The 17,500-nt window shown below is 48.0% G+C and overlaps 1 protein-coding gene across 1 annotated transcript in view; it reads left to right on the top strand.

Moving 5' to 3' along the window:
- Window positions 1–17,500, top strand: part of LOC115576535 (arf-GAP with GTPase, ANK repeat and PH domain-containing protein 1-like) — an 87,415-nt gene that overhangs the window by 61,661 nt on the left and 8,254 nt on the right. Inside the window, exons 11-16 of the mRNA XM_030409064.1 lie at window positions 156–320; window positions 1,995–2,156; window positions 7,463–7,540; window positions 12,517–12,671; window positions 13,441–13,531; window positions 13,778–14,000. Of these exons, the coding sequence (XP_030264924.1) occupies window positions 156–320; window positions 1,995–2,156; window positions 7,463–7,540; window positions 12,517–12,671; window positions 13,441–13,531; window positions 13,778–14,000 (874 nt within the window). The remainder of the gene's footprint in view (window positions 1–155; window positions 321–1,994; window positions 2,157–7,462; window positions 7,541–12,516; window positions 12,672–13,440; window positions 13,532–13,777; window positions 14,001–17,500) is intronic.

Here is a 17,500-nt window from a genome sequence, read left to right as displayed (position 1 = left end):
CTTTCACTACATTCAGAGAGAGCTGTTGTCTCTCAGGTGAAGGTGTTAAAACGAGGAGCTTGTTAGAGACAGCTGACATCCTGTTGATCAGGTATTGGTGATATCTGTATGTTATGGGAGTAGAGTGTAAACCCTCTCCTGTCTTCCCGTCTCAGGGTCTGTGACCACGAGCACGTCGGTGTCTCAGATGGCGAGCGGCGTCAGCTTGGTGTCGTTCAACAGCCGCGGTCTGGAGGGGATGCACCAGCGCTCCTACTCCGTGTCCAGCGCCGACCAGTGGACCGACGCCACCGTCATCGCCAACTCAGGAGTCAGCACAGGTACACAAACACAGTGACGCAGGTCCACACACGCAGCTCCGCCGTAGGCAACCTGCTGGGGTTCATAGGGCCTCAGCGCGCAGCTCCACGGGGGAGCCTATCATTTGTCCTTCCATTGATCCAGCTGCCAGACCGCTAATGCTGCTTAACTGTTTGTCAAGCTAATGGCCACTGAGTGTGTGTCCCTCACACACACACACACACACACACACACACACAGCGAGATGCTAAGACTGACAGCTGTCAGGCCGTGTGTGTGTGTGTGTGTGTGTGTGTGTGTGTGTGTGTGTTGCCGTGACAATAAGCTTGACTGACAGCTCTGTCGTCAGCGTCGTGCCCTCCAGCCCTCCTCAAATAACGTTTAAAGCTGTGAAGTGCTTTCAGTGGACTCCCAGGGGCCCCACACACACACACACACACACACACACACACACACACACACACACACACACACACAGTTACAGTCAGTTACAGTTTGTTTCATCAGACACTTTCAGCTCTTGATGACGCCTGAATCAGATTTGAACCTCAGAGCATCTCACAGTCGACAGACGGATCTGACGTGTCGTCGTGGATTCTGTTTATTTCTGAACATTTGGGTTCATAACGAGATCAGCAGGAGCTTTGAGTCTCTGAGCTTTACAGTCCTGAAGCTCTCCTGTAACTGTGTGTGGTGTCATATCGATCACAGGCTGCTAATCAAACCAAAACTGTATCACGTCAGACTGTATGGATGAATACGACGTGCTGGTCGATGCAGAATAGTTCTGATATCATGCTGTGATGAAGCTGCGTGCAGAGGTCCGTCCTGTTCACCCTGTGAGTCACTACCTGACGACGGCGTGACGGATGAGTTCAGTCACACACTTCCTGTTCTGCTTTGATCTCATATCAGAGAAGATCTTTGTTCAGCGTTACTGAAGGAGATTTTTATCAGAGAGCCACAAGACTTCTGCTCAAAATCAGTACGTTCTCCTTTCAGCCGTTATTTTGAGTAAGGATCAGAAGGGATGAGGCCTCAGTGATACCGGGTCCTGTACGGGTCCGTGGGGTCGGTGCTGTGGGGCGAGCGAGGCTCTCAGCAGAGGGAGTGGACTCTCTCTCTCTGCCCGCCGCTCTTCTGACAGCCGTGACTAGCGGCAGAATAAAATAACATTCAGCTTCCATCAATATCACAGCGCGGCGGCGGCACTGACATGGGCGGTGTGTGTGTGTGTGTGTGTGTGCGCGTGTGGAGATGGAAACACATGTGCACAAAACACACACACGTGTATACACACAAGCGCTCGCCGGCCGCCGCGTCCCCGTGAACGGCAGACAGCCCCAAGGACGGCCATAACTTATTTTACAATCGTTTAGTCTCAGCTCAAGTGGAAAATGTGACAACTTATCTCTGCTGACAAGATGCCATCCCCGAGAGTGCAATTAACCGCCGTGGATTAACGGCCTTCCCATCTGCACGCCGCGCTCCATCCACGTCACCCCACCCCCACCTGCACCTCCACCCTCAGCCTCAAGACTTCTCCTGCTTCACTTTCCCTGCATGCTTCACTCCGCTCGCCTCCTGCTGTGGGCTTTAGAGCACACTTCCTGTCAGCTACCTACTTGTGATGTCATTAGCTCAGCTGCTCCACCGCAGGTACCTGATTGTATCCATGTTTGTTGGACCTGCAGACACGGGCCTGGGAGACTCGGTCTGCTCCAGTCCCAGCATCTCCAGCACCACCAGTCCCAAGATGGAGCCGCCGCCGTCGCCGCACGCCAACCGCAAGAAGCACCGCAGGAAGAAGAGCACCAGCAACTTCAAAGCCGACGGCCTCTCTGGTACTGCGGAAGGTAACACCATCTCCCCTCCCCTCGCCTCACACTTTCCCCGCCCAGGTCCGGCAGCTAAATGCTTCCCCCTGAAACAAGTCGCTGAAAATCTGCTCACACACTCCAAATAACTTAAACACCTTCAGGTGCTTTTATATTCCTGATGCTGACAGTTATCCTTATATCTGCTTACTTTTACACTTCTAAACACTTCTAACATGTATCCATGTACTTATACACTTTACTGTATACTGTATACACTGTACACACATGTACTTATACACTTTACTGTATACTGTATACACTGTACACACGTGTACTTATACACTTTACTGTATACTGTATACACTGTACACACGCGTACTTATACACTTTACTGTATACTGTATACACTGTACACACATGTACTTATACACTTTACTGTATACTGTATACACTGCACACACATGTACTTATACACTTTACTGTATACTGTATACACTGCACACACATGTACTTCTAAGTATTTACAAGTATTTACAGACTGAAATAACTCGAGTCTTCCAGAGAAGTGTTCCTCTGAGTCCTCTTTAACTTTAAGTCATTTATGAATATATTTCTGTAGTTGTGACTCCAGAGAAGAACCCTGGCGCTGTGTGTTTTGGACCCGGGTCGGGAAACGCAGTCATGTGATGGTGTGAGACTCCGGACCTCCTCTGTGAGGGACGGATCTCCTCCTCATCTCATTCTGTCAGCCCTTCATCTCTTCATCCTGCTCCTCTTCTTCTTCTGTCTCTGCTGTGACTGTGAATCAGTTTGTAACATAACCTTCTCCACGTGGTCGGCGCTGTGAGACGCACAGTTTGAGCGCAGGTTCTGGTTGGTTCAGTATCCAGTCGGGACGGTAGAAGGTTTTTAGGAGGTCTGAGAGGTTTTTCCTGATTTATTGAACGACTTTGAGAAATTAAACAAAAAGTCAGGAGTCGAATACTTTTGGTGGACTGAGATGATCGTCTGCTTCAGAAGTGAACAGACGATCGGACGGTCTTTGGTTCTGATCCACCTTAAAGGCGTGGTGACGCAGCGTGGCACACAGAGAGGTGAAGCCCCGCCCCCTTCTTGTCATCAGTGTCCTGTTCAGGGATTTGAACCTCTAACCTCGGCGATGTTCAGGCTCAGGTGTGTTCTGCTGCGGATCAGACGGATCAGAGCCGGAGAGAGGGGAAGAGGTTTGAGTCAGAACCTCGTAAACGCTGGTGAACACACACTGTGACACACACACACACACTGTGACACACACACACACTGGCTGGCTGAACAGATGTGGCAGCAGCAGCAGATGTGTAATGTTCGTCTCTCCATCACAGAGGCATCAAGCAGCTGACAAGGCAAGTGGCTGTCTGAGTGACGGATCGACGCTCCGGCTGCTCCCGGCTCTCCTCCTCCACTCTCGCTTTCTTTCCTCTCCTTCGCTTCCCTTTGTTTGCTTTTTCTTCTTCTTCACCTTCTTTTGGTTCCGTTTCCTGTCCTCAGTTTTCTTTCTTCTTCTTTGCTTTCTCTCAGTCTCCCTCCTTTATTCCACCCCTCCCTCTCTTCTCTTCCCTCCCTGCTTTCATCACTTCTCCTTTTATTTTCCTTAATTCTCCTCGATTCTTCTCCTGTTCTTTATCCTCTCACCGTTGTTTCCGTTATCCTTCTCGATTGCTTTTGTCTTTTTTCCTTTCCTCTCTCACTTCTTTCTTTCTCTCCTCTCCTTTCTTATTTGTTATCTTTCTTAATTTCCATCCTCTGCTCATGTCTTCCTCTCTCCTCCTCCTCCCTTCCATCACGCTCCTCCGTGGTGGTCCGTGGTTCCTTCCTCCTTCCTCTCTCCTCCTCCTCCTCTTCACCGCTCTCCGTGGTTTGTCTTGGTTCCTCCTCTCCTCTCTCCTCTCCTCCTCTTCACACGCTCCTCCAGGGTGGTCGTGGTCCTCCTCTTCCTCTCTCCTCCTCCTCCCTTCACGCTCTCGATGGTTGTCGTGGTTCATTCCTAATCTCCTCTCTCCTCCTCCTCTTCACGCTCTCCATGGTTGTCGTGGTTCCTCCTCTTCCTCTCTCCTCCTCCTCCTCTTCACGCTCTCCATGGTTGTCGTGGTTCCTCCTCTTCCTCTCTCCTCCTCCTCCTCTTCACGCTCTCCATGGTTGTCGTGGTTCCTCCTCTTCCTCTCCGTGGCCGTTTCCTTACAAACACTCCTCCTGCGCTCCGCCTCGCCCCCCTATTAGTCAGCCGGAGAGGCTTAAGTGAAATATTATAAATAATCCACCGTATTGAAATCTTTTATCAGCTGTGTCACTTTCATTATTCAATAAGCGATTAGTAACAGTCTTCCCAATTTAGCCATTAAGCACCGAGCGCGCTGGGCCGGCCGCCGGCTCGCCGCCTGTCACGGCGGGCGGGCAGGTGAAGTATCTCCGTGTCAGCGGAGGCTCGCGGTAATTCATGAGGGGGAACCGCCCTCTGTGGCCGAGCTCCCCCAGGTAGCACCAACACACACATGGAGCCGGCTCACAGTGCTGCTCCTCTTCTCCATCAGGACCAGTGGTTCTGATTCTGGTTCTGATCCTGACAACACCAGCAGACCAAACTCTGAGCTCAGATGGAGGCACGAGGACGCAGCGCTCCTGTAGATTCTGTTCAGTTTTCATCCTGATCTGTGGTTTAATGGTTGGTTGGTTTGTCAGCTGTTTTACACAGAAACTACTCAACATATTTCCACAAATCTCAGATGAAGGATGAGATCATTAACTCGTGTTGTGGCTCCAGACGAACGGAAGGATCCAGGAATTAAATAAAAACATTTTCTCGACTGGAGGATGATTAATGGTCGCGTCTCCTCTGGGTGTTTGGAATCACACTTGTCTTGTTGTTGTTGGTGTTTCAGCTTTGACTCTCCTCATGTTTGAAACAGATTAACAGATTTAAGTATTTTGAAAATCAATCAATCGTTTTTTTGCCAACAAAAATCTTCTCTGGTTATTTGACGTGGCAGAAACTAAAGACTGTTGAAGACGTGTCCCTTCACTCATTCCTTTATTTATTTTTACATAGATGTATTGATGATGCAGATTAATTGTAATAGAAGTTGATTGCACTGCTGTTCACGCTGTGTGTTAGCGACACACACACACACACCTGTGTCAGGTGATCACAGCCTCCGTTCTTGTTAACTAGCCGTCGTTTGATACTCTCCTTCATCCTGGAGCTTTGAAAGTTGACCTGTAAAATACCTTCACACACACACACACACACACACACACACACACACACACACACACACACGCACGCACGCACGCACGCACGCGCGCGCACACACACACACACGCACACACACACACACACACACAGAGCTTCAGGTGTTTGAAGTGGCCTCACACAGGTAACAGCAGGATCCCTGAACACATTCCTGACTGCGAAGAGTTTTTGTGTTTGCGAACGCTTTGATTCCTCGACCGAGAAACTGTGTGTGTGTGTGTGTGTGTGTGTGTGTGTGTGTGTGTGTGTGTTCAGTGTGTTCAGTGTGTGTGTGTGTGTGTGTGTGTGTGTGTGTGTGTGTGTGTGTGTGTGTGTGTTCAGTGTGTGTGTGTGTGTGTGTGTGTGTGTGTGTGTGTGTGTGTGTGTGTGTTCAGTGTGTTCAGTGTGTGTGTGTGTGTGTGTGTGTGTTCAGTGTGTTCAGTGTGTGTGTGTGTGTGTGTGTGTGTTCAGTGTGTTCAGTGTGTGTGTGTGTGTGTGTGTGTGTTCAGTGTGTTCAGTGTGTGTGTGTGCACCTGCAGCTCGTGGCCTCTGACTGCCTCATTGTGAAACATGAATTCCTCTAAAGTTAATGGACGTTAATCAGGAAGATGGCCGCCGCTCGCTCGCCATCGCAGGTCAACCTGGGTCAGCGCGGGTCAAACAGGTGGAAACAAAGAGCAGCACTGTGGAGCCCGGTCCAGGTGGTCCACTGGTACCTGACGTCAGGAGGGGGAGGAGCTAATGGAGTACTTTATAGTTTTATTCCCCTGAGAAAATAGGAAACGTTTAAAGAAAATAAATGAAACATCGGCTGATTAATCAGATTTATTTGTATGTTTCAGAAACTGATTTTACATCACATGATTTCAGTCTTGTGATTTATTTTCCTACGTTTACATTTTATAATATTCAGAGAGTGAAATAATAAAGAATCAGCTGCACATATTCAAGTTTTATAATCTCTCTCTACGCCTCAAATTAAACAGTCTTTATTAAATATGTGTAACATCACAGCTGTCCTGTTGATGTTTGTACACAGTTAAAATATCAATAATGAAATATATTCTTGCGTGATCTGAGATATAACCTGAAACATTGTGGTACGCTGCAGATATCCAGCAGCAGCTCCGTTTCCTGCTCGCTCTCTGTGATCCAACCTGTGACCTTTTCTAAAGCGGCTGATTCATTTCTGGATGATGATGTTGTGCCGCTCGGCCCACAGCGCTCAGCAGCTCAGCAGCTCAGCAGCTCAGCAGCTCCGCGGTATTTGACTCATTTTAAAATGGACAGACGCTCAGTGAACACTCGCCTGGAAACAAACAAGCAGAGTAACATTTAAAGTGTCGGCGTCTGCGCTCGCCTCACAGTAGCCCCGGGGGAGCGAACATTACCCCGGCTCTGCTGTTGAAGCCGGAGCAGGAGGTCAGAGGTCACGACGCCGTCACACCATCACAGCTGCTGTGGAGATCAACACGCAGCGTCCATGTTGATGTGAGTCTGTGTGCTCTGTCTTCACTCTGCTCCTGAGATTATATTCAAAAACATCCTTCTGATGTTCTGGATGGGTTTAAGATTCCTGGATTCATATCACCTCTTTTATTTTGAGGCATTTTTGAAGCATCGGCGGCTTCAGTGACGAGTCTCAGTGAGATCAGCAGGACTTCCTTCATGGAGTCATGGTGTACATCTTGGGGATCTGTTGGCCGTTTATTTGAGACGTTGCTCTTATTTGAGAATTTCTGGTGTCAGTCGTTATTGTTCTCGTTAAGTGTGAAGATATATTGTTGGTTGAAGAAGCGTTGAGGGTTTAGATGTGTTTGAGGATCCAGTAAGATGCTGCTGAAAATGAAGGTTTCAGAATTTCTGCTCTCGTTTGTTATGTTGCAAACTTTCATCCCTCCATCGTGCTCTTTGGCCCCTCCCCACACAAGCCACTCCCCCTCTCCGATGGACCAATCCCTGCTCAACGCTGCTGTTTTTGTCTCTCTGTCTCTTCTTCTTCATGTCGTCTCATTCCTCTGCTCTGTGCTTCCCTCTCTTCTTCTTCTTCTTCTCTTCCTGCCGTCGGGGGACGCAGCCAAGCGTAGAGCGTGGAAACTTAGTCGTGTCGGTAGCCTTCGCAGCATTTACACCAACAGTCTGCTCCACTCTGAAGGTAAAGAACCACCTGTGACAGACAGGTGGACCTCCATCAGCCCCTCCCTGACCCGATGGAGCACCCTGTCCTGGAGAAATGTGCTACACCCAGTAAGCAGCGGTTTGAAGGGTCAGAAGATGTCGAGACGTTCAGGTTCAGACGGGCAACAACTCGAGACGATGAGTCAGATAATCCAGAAACTAGAATGACTTTGTTGTTTATTCGACAGTAAACAAACACACTGTTTGTATTTACTAGTTTTTGTCTTATTTGACACCTAGTTTGTCTTTTTATATCTTATATGTGTTCGATAAAGTGACACCAATCATTTTAATACATCAGGTCTCAAAATACCTTCAGATAACATTTTCAGAAGGAACCGTCACTCACAGGCTGATCGATCAGAGGTGCACTGATCTGAAAATATAAAAAGGAAGTCACATGTTGACGTACCTTTATTTTGGCGGGTTCAGAGGACAAAATTGTCGTGAATCACTGATTTGAAAGTGGAAACAGATTCTCCCGGATAACATAATGACCCTAAACTGGAGGTTCATGTTCGAGCCACCAGTTTAAATAGTTTCACTTCAGAAATCTTAATTTCTGTCCATCATTCAGACACAACGGACTCTGAATCCCCCAAACATGCAGTCGATATCATGGAAAGATATCTGGTGTCTTATCTTCAGCTTTTAGTAGAGAAATAATACAAAAGTTGACAAATTAATCCCCAAATTAAAAGTGAGTCGATGTTGACGCACAGTGGCTTTTATCTTTGACCTAACAGATACTTTCTCATGCTTCTCATCATCTTTTAGAAAAATGTGTTCAACTAACATGGCCGCTCCCGCTGAGCAGCTCCAGTCAGTGACAGTGTTTCAGCGTGTAGCGAGGAGCTGCTTCATGAAAACGCCCGTCTGTATCCTCGACTTCTTCTGACCTGCAAACCCTGACGCAGCTTCTTACTCTGGGCTGTGCGTCTGTGTCTGGTTCACTTGTTTGGTGCAGAGAAACTTCCACATTTCTTCCCCCTGCCTGAGTCACCTGACCCGTCTGTCATGGCGTCCTCCCCTCCCCCGCCCTCCTCACCTGTGAGGACGCGACCGAACAAACGCAGGACGATGCAGCCTCAGGGAGCGAGCGTGGTGCAGGTGGTGTCCGACCTCCACCTGCCTGCCTGCCGTCTGTCTGTGTGAACACACCTCATGTGATCTGAGTGTCGTCTGCATGATCGAGTCCAAACGGGTTAAATCATCTCCACTCAGTCTTGAATCTGCTCGGCGTCACGGCTTCTTCCTCCTACTTGTTCAGGAAATAGACTTCATCTTTTTTCCCTCCTCCACAGCGACTTCGGAACAATCGGCTGCGATATTTTCCAGGTTATTAAAGTTGTAAAAGGCTGCGAATAATATGGGGAGTAATGACCTGTGTCGCAAAGCAATACTGTGTGCGGTGACATTTAAGGCTTTTAATTTGTGTTTCCCGAGGCCCCCTTTTGTCTCCCTCACGCCTCCCCTCTCATTGCACCTACCGTCCTGCTTGTCACACACACACACACACACACACACACACACACACACACACACACACACACACACACACCCGGATGATAGGCCTGTATGCATGTCCTGCCCCCCTCCCTCGCTGCGTCTTGTAAATGCTGTATATTTGGTTTGTTCTGTTGCTGCTGTTAAAGGTTACCGGTGTCAGAGTTCACAAATTGCCTCGCCGCCACCTCTCCCTGTGTGAATGTCGCCCACAGTAGCCGAGAGCGGTGGCAGTAATTACCAATACGGCGCGGGTGACTCGCCGCCTGAGTGTTTGTGTGTGTTTGTACTCTCATGCATACGTTTAGTCGTGAACGGCGACGCCGAGGAGAGGCGGAGCAGCTGAAGACGCTCGGAAGGACTCGGCCAGCACGAACACAACCTCAACAGCACCAGACTCCCTTAACAAATGTGTCAGTTTAGTGAGTAGTTGAGTTGGAGACTCTTTATAAACTCTGTGAAACTCTGTTTCTGACTCATTCTGCATTATTTGGACCTTCTCGTGAATTCGGCAAATGTTCTACATGAACTTCTTTCTATCTTAGTAGAAACATGGAGTCTTAAGATGGAGGAAGAAGTCAGTTCAGATGGATGTTGTTTCAGTCCCGTGTTTTCTCTCTGTAAGCTCAGTTTCTGGTGTCCATTGTTATGGATTGGTGCAGCGTCTAACTTCATGTGCTGTGGGTGTGTTTTCCTGCACAGACCGGCTCAGCTGTGGGTTCTGGGAGTGAACCGGGCCGTGGGTTCTGGGAGTGGTTCTCCAGTTGCCCCCCTCGTTTCGTTCATTAGCTGCTGTGGTGCGCTGGGTCAGCGTGCAGCATTTAAATCCAGAAGCAGCATTTAATTTACGCTGCGGAGAGGCAGGGCCTTTCTGGATTGTTGGTTTCCATAATTGTCAGGCAGCCAAACCTCCTCCTCCTCCTGCTGAACACAGAGAATCATGGGAATTTAATTATGATGGGATTCTTGCTCTTGACCCTGCAGGGCTCAAGCGGAGCTTGATGGGTGGGCTGTCGTTCAGAACGAAGACCCAGGAGCCTCCAAACACACTCCGGAAAATTATCATTCTGCATTATGTACAGTTTGCCCTTCATTAGACACATTTAAATATACAGAGGTTTCATTTCTGGCTCGCGTCGAAGCCCCTAACCTTCATACTTTGATCAGGAGACTCGTCGTTCTTCTGTGTTTTTGAGTTTTAAGTTGCAGTTGTTGTGTTGTTTAGTGTTGAGGAAAGAATCAACATCAAGGTTTTGGTTTATAAGTCAGAACTGAAGTAACTGCAACCAAAAACCATCAGATGTCTGTTCCACATACTGGTCTAAAATCCTCACAGAGACACTACTTTAATGCTGCAGAACTTGCCTTAGAGAAGTCATGTTTTTAGGTTTCTTCAGTCTCACATTGATCCAGTGATAGTTGTCTGTACATCCATTAGTACAATGCTAACAGAAAGTGCTAACAGCTAATTCTGCAAACCTTTAATGGAGTTAATGAGAACGTTTTTGTTTGTTTGGTTGTTTTTCTGTTTTAAATCAAGTTTCCAGCTATTTAGATTGTTTAGCAGAACGCTGCAGCTCCAGAACTGTTCTGTGGACTCGAGACTTCACCTGACTTTATATCATCAGGAGGACGAGAGGATGAGGGGATTTTTTATTTTTAGGTGAACTTCCCTTTACACAGATGTCTCCAGTCTAAAGTTAAACGCCTGTGTTTCATTTTAAGTCATCCCAGCAGAATGTGTGGTTTAACTTTTGTTTCGTTCTTGACTCGTTTTCTCTCATACTTTCCGTGGACGACAGCAGAAGTCTGGTTTAACCTTGAGCCGTTAACCAGCCCCTGTAAACAGTAGTTTTAATTAACATCAACTAATCAGACTCAGCTCATCATTCGCCTGAAGCAGCTCCGAGATGAAAACGATCCAGCGCTGTCTTCAGCAAAGGAAACTTTGGTCAGCAAAGGTGTTTTCAATCTCTTTATCCTGGAAGTGGAAGGGTTTCTGAGCCGGTGGTTTGGCCTCGGGGCGCTCCCTTCCATCCTTACCTTCCGTCCTTCCCCTCCTCGGACAAGGCCATTGATTATCCAGAGCGAAGCCAGAGGGGAACTTCAGCTCCGGTGCTCTGAGACGCTCCCAATTAGCCAAATGACTGGAGTTGAGGAAGAGCAAATGGTCGTTCCCTCGCGGGCCGGCCGTGACCGCTCTCCGACTGATTAAACCTCTCATCTTTTCACTGCTTCACTCCCGGCACACGTCATGAAACCGCTGCTTCCAGAAACGCTCGCCTCAAAGTGTCATGAGTGATTACCGACCTCCGCGCAGAGATCTGCCGTCGCCCCGACCGTTTGGGGTGTATGTATGTCGTGGATAAATGATGCTTCATCTCCTGCTACATTCATAAAACAACCTCCTCACATGCTTTTTGTCGAGGGTCAAACCAGCAGACACGGAGGAGTCCTGCTGTGCTGGAGGCCGTCCTTTGATTAAGTGATTACCCGTGTCCCCCTCATCTGTACCTCCTCACTGGGCTAATTGTAAACAGAGGCTGGATGTTGTGTGATCTGCTGTGGTGCTGATCCGGGCTCTCAGCCCTCCCCCGCCTCACCTCTGCTTCCATCCCTCTGTGATCTGTAACGGTTTCCAAATGTGCTCCAGTTGTTCACAAACACTCGCTAACATCCAGCGAACCTCAGGCCGATGTTGGAGGGAAGGTTGGTGAAAACAGCCTTTAAAACTTAAAGAAGATGGTTTACTGTAAAGGAAAGTATCTTGAGCTAATAATCACAACTCAAGGATCCACTTTGAAGCCTTTTTATAACCATATCTGACAGTCTTTGTTAGCTCCGCCTCTCAACAGGACTCCAGTCACATTGATCGTCTGAATATCTGATCTGAAACCACACATCCAGTTTGTACGACTGTTTCTAAAGAAGTCTTGCTTTGCGTCTTCAGTCCTGCTCTCCGTCTAATTGACTCCTGATTGCCCCATTAACCTCTGAGGGGGTTCTGGGTAATACAGCCACATGTCCCCCTCCAGCCCTGATTGTAATGACTGACCTCTCCCACTGACATGCCAGCAGAGCTGAGGGCAGGACGCAATTTAGGTGACATCCTGGCTTCAGGGGGCGGGGTCACGTAGGTCACCTGCGGTCGGCTCAGGAGAACAGGTGTCCTTCAGTCAGCAGAGATATAAATATAAACATACAAACAGCAGCAATAAGATGGTGAGGATGTGATCGTCATCTTCACGGTCTGTGTAAAGATGAAATAATCTGTGTTTTTATAAACCAACAGTGTATTAATTCCGTTCTTTGGTTTACAAGAAGCTTCTTCTTCTTCTCTCTCTGAATGAAAGACCACCTGGCCGAGGTGAATCGTTGCTGAGTGTGACGTGTTCTTGTTGGATGTTCCTGTCCTGATTCTTCTTCTCTCTTTTGTCTCTCCAACAGAACAAGAGGAGAACTTTGAGTTCACCATCGTGTCGCTGACGGGACAGACGTGGCACTTCGAGGCCACTTCGTACGAGGAGCGAGACGCCTGGGTGCAGGTCATCGAGAGCCAGATCCTGGCCAGCCTGCAGTCCTGCGAGAGCAGCAAGAACAAGGTGAGGCTCTCTGAGTCTTCAGTTTCCTCTGGTTAGTCCTGAAACGTCTGAAGCACCAGTCAGTGTTTTGAGATGTCTGCTGATGAGGAATGTTTTGGGGGATTTACAGGCAGCTGGAGAATCATATCAGACAGAAATCAGCAGTAACTCACACAGTAGAAACAGGACCTTTGTGTTACTCTCACCTGCTCACACACACAAACACTCTGATTCACATAATTACAAACAGTAATTACTGGAGCTCAGCTTCGGCCTCAGCGTTGCCATTTTCCACCTGCACATGCAGCGAGCGGCTCGGCTCAGTCGAGGCCGCTGTGTTGACGCCTCAGGCTCTCAGACTTTTATTGCCCCCCGCCCCGTCTCACCCAAAACACCGTCCTCCCCTCCCTCCCCCTTTTCCATTTGTTTGTTGTGTTATTCCTTCATTCCCCGACATCGGAGGGTTTTAGTCTCAAACGGCGGTGACGTCGGCTGGACTCACATCTGTGCACACTTTGGGCAGAAAGAACTGAAAGAATTTGGACTCAAACAATCTGCAGAATGACCAAAAACCTGACTGTCGTCGGTGTTTGGAGCCTGAAAGTTTCACTAACTAATTATGTTATTAATCAGACAGTTGATCAACAGTCTGGGGCCTCGACTGACCTTTAACTCATCACATAAATGATCAGAGTGGAGTCTTTTTAAGTCTTATTTCCTGCAGCCAACACCCAAAGATCTTCAGTCCTTGTGCCCTGAGCTGGTTTCATCTTTGTTTCCTTTGTTTCAGTCTCGTCTGACGAGCCAGACGGAGGCCATGGCTCTGCAGACCATCAGAAGTATCCGAGGAAACGGTCGCTGTGCCGACTGTGAAACGCAGAGTGAGTTCCAACACTGTGAAGGAGATGGTTGTTGTTCCCCAGATACAGAATGAAACTACATGAGTGACAGTCAGGTGTATTACTTTGTTTGACTCCTGTCAGTGAAGCTCGTGTTGACGGCAGGATGAAGACTTCGTTCAGTTTCTGCTGAAGTCTTCAACAAAAATGACTAAAACGTTCAGACGAATCAGCTGTTTTTTGCTTTAGCTAATATCCTCAGCTAACACTTGTGTAATTCTGCTCCAGACCCGGACTGGGCGAGTCTGAACCTCGGAGCTCTGATCTGCATCGAGTGTTCGGGCATCCACAGGAACCTGGGCACCCACCTGTCCAGGGTCCGGTCTCTGGACCTGGACGAGTGGCCGCTGGAGCTCATCAGGGTGATGACGGCCATCGGCAACGAGCTCGCCAACAGCGTGTGGGAGGCCAACACGCAGGGACACCTGAAACCTGGACCAGACGCCAGCAGGTAGGAAACTGAGGGTGTGAGTGAAAGTCTCCTGATCACCGGAGGGTTTGTTCTGGTTTATTCTGGTTCAGACCAGACGACAGAACAAACGATGTTGAACACAAACAAGGATACCTGGAACGAGCTGTTGCAGCTTAAACATCATTTATAGATTATTGTTTTTTACATGTTTCATGTGTAAGAATCTAAACTGAGAGATGAATGTTGTGGTGCAAGAAGTATTTAAGTTATCAATTTAAAAAACACTCGATTTGCTGCTTTTCTTTCTCCTCTGATGGTAAATAAAGAGTCTTCAGGTTTTGGACTGTTCAATCATCGACCTAATCAGCAGTTATTTTGGTTTATCAGTTTCAGAGAAAGTAGTCTTCATTCTCTGATGTCCGCTTGTTAAACATGATTATTTAACACTGTGATATTTTCTGGTTTCGTTCCTCCGCGATGACGATAAACTAAATATCTTTCTGAGACATTTGAGGACGTCGTCAGACAATCTAGAGACCGAACAACTGATCGATTAATTGAGAAATCACTGTAATCGTTTGGTACAGTATTTCCAACTGTGATGTAGTGGAGGACAAGGAGGACGTGGCTCTGTACTCGAGTAAATGTACTCAGTTACATTCCACCACTGGCCTCTGTGAGTGCTGCCAGCTGCAGACAGGGGGCAGCGTTTCAGCGTCTGACGCTCACCAGGGTTCATACAGGATGTGCTGGATACTGACAGAACTGCCCACAAACCTGTGTGTGTGTGTGTGTGTGTGTGTGTGTGTGTGTGTGTGAGAGACTGTGTGTGTGTGTGTGTGTGTGTGTGTGTGTGTGTGTGTGTGTGTGTTGTCTCGTGGACTACAGGGGATAGTAACAAATCGGTGAACTTTAGCGTGACGTTGGTGTTGATCAGTGTGTACCTGCACTTCTGAGTGTGTGTGTGTGTGTGTGTGTGTGTGTGTGTGTGTGTGTGTGTGTGTGTGTTGTGTAATTATCGGCCGTTGCAGCTTTGGGAAGCCAGCAGCCATCATAACAAATTAGAGCTGACTGCCAACCGCATAAAGATCGACTTCCCCGTCCTCCCCCTGCACTCACCCCCCCGACGCTCATTAGTCAACAGAAGCACCTTATAATTACTCCCCACATGACCCCCCCAACACACACACACACACACACACACACACACACACACACACACACACACACACACACACACAGTGACAAACGGTGTGTACAGATATGCTAACACATCGAAACACAATGAATACATGTGCACAAATACACACAAACATCCATTAATACCTCGTGTGATGGAAGAAGTTCTCACAGGATTCTACCAAAGTAAAAGTCCTTCACTGCTGTTAAAATACCACATCTAGAAAATAAAAGCAGTGAAATGTGAGGAGACAATTTAAAAATGTTGCAGTGACGTCCTGATTGTGATTTTGTGTGTTTTAAAGTGCGTTTTGTTTCTTTGTTCCAAGTGTTTGTGTGTCTGCAGAAAAAGGAAACATGTTACAGTTAAAATACAAACACACACATCCGTCCACACACACACACCTACACACACACACACTCTGGCAGAGATCTTTATGTATTGACGTGCCATTAGCCCTCCTCCGTCAGAGCACTAATGCTTTTATTGTTGCTCATGTTCCTATTTATTTATGAATCTGAAGCATGTTTCCCCTGCAGAGATTAGAGAAGGAGGTCAATATTATCTCAATTAACCCGCAACGCTCGGCTGCAGCTCCATCTCTCCCCCCTCTCTCCCCCCTCTCTCCCCCGTCTCCCCCTGTCGATAGTATTTATCAGTCCATTCCTTAAGTGGCTCGCTGTTTGTCGTTTCACCTCCGTAAATCCTCCTCTCTCTTTCTAACATCCTGTCTCTCCCTCGCTCTTCTCCTCCTCATGCTTTTCTCCAGACATCCCTTCATTTCTTCAAACTTTATTTATTTTCCATCCAAACACTGATTAAAAAAAAACCCACTTAAATATTCTAAAAACGTCTTTAAACATTGTTGTGTTTTTTTCCTGGCTTCACCTTGAGGAGCTGCTTCTTTTACTGTGGCAGGTGGATGATTGCACACATTTTAAATTTGAAAGGAAACATAACTTCCTGTTCTCTCCCTCCTCTTCGTCTTCATCCGTCTTTATCTTTCATCACTGGAGCATCCTGAGAGGAGGGCGTGGAGGGTTTACGACAGCTTTATGGAGTGCCACTGACGGTCTATGAAGTGATGAAACGATATGTAGAAGCCGAGGTTACATTCACTCAGCGCTCCTCTTAAATTACACATCAACCTGCGAGACGTCAGCAGGCAGCAGAACATATGAGGCTTAAATACATTCAGATAGAAACTGCTGATGTGTACGCAGACAATCAGCTGTTTTATTAGAGACGCGTCAACCAGGATTCAAGATGTTGTAACTAAACAGCAGCTCCGAATTTCTGTGGAGACGTTAAAACATCGTTGGAGTGCGTACCAATATACGTACATGTATCACGTACAAGATAATTATTAGCCTGAGAAGAGCGTTGACAGAAACCTGCGTTGAACAGAAGAAGAAGAAGAAGAAGAAGGAGGTGGAGGTTGTGTTGTGGGAGACGGTCGGCGGAGGCTTTGTCCAGGCGGCAGGAGGAGCGGGAGCGAGGGGAGGTTCAGGGGGGAGGCTGACGGATGAAAAAATGCCTTCCCCTCGTGGTCTCTCAAGTGAGTAATAGAGGCCGAAATTTCATTTTGCAAGTGGCTGATTTAATGATCCAAAGGGTAATTAATGGCCTGATTATCTTAATGTTAAATATGGCCAGCAGCAATTACACTGACCTCCTGTCTGTCAAGGTCTGGCCCCCCACTCCGCCTCCCAATTAGATCCTGTTTGGAGGTTTGGGAGGGGGGGTGGAGAGAGGGATGGATGGAGGCAGGGAGGGAGAGGAGGAGGGAGGAAAAGTGGGAGAAGAGGATGGATAGGAAGAAGATGGAGAAGAAGGTAAACGGATGAGGAAGGTGTGAGGAAAGCAAGAAAAGGAGGAGGAAGAGATGATAGAAAACAGGGAGAGGAGCAGAAATTCACAAGGAGAAGAAAAGATGGCGAGACGAGGCGGAGGATGGATGGATGGAGTCAGGAAGAGGAGGTGTAGGGAGGTGCATTAGTATGGCCGTCAGTATTAAACACCTCCATTTCTTTCTCTCCTCCTCCCTCCTCCCCTCCCCTGTCGACTTCCCGGTCGGACCGGAGGGAGGAATTATGTTGGGAGAGATCGCAGCTCGCCTCCACGGCGCCGCCCCCGTCCAATGAGATATGTGACAGGGCCGAGCCCCGCCATCTCCAACTGTTGTCATCATCTCTTTATCTTCCCCTTTCCCTCTCGTTTCAGTCCCCCGTTCATCCTCCTCCCCCGTACGTCTGCCCACAGCGACGGCCGGTCCAGGTCTCATTAACATCAGCCAGTGTCGTGAGGATGAGGAGGGGACACTGTCGCTGCTAATCGTTTTAGGGCTGCAGCTCATCGC

The sequence above is a fragment of the Sparus aurata genome, chromosome 24, assembly GCF_900880675.1.
Source record: "Sparus aurata chromosome 24, fSpaAur1.1, whole genome shotgun sequence".
In the NCBI taxonomy this organism is placed as follows: Eukaryota; Metazoa; Chordata; class Actinopteri; order Spariformes; family Sparidae; genus Sparus; species Sparus aurata.
Note: the sequence above shows the minus strand (reverse complement) of the source record. Positions and strands in the feature narration are given on the sequence as shown.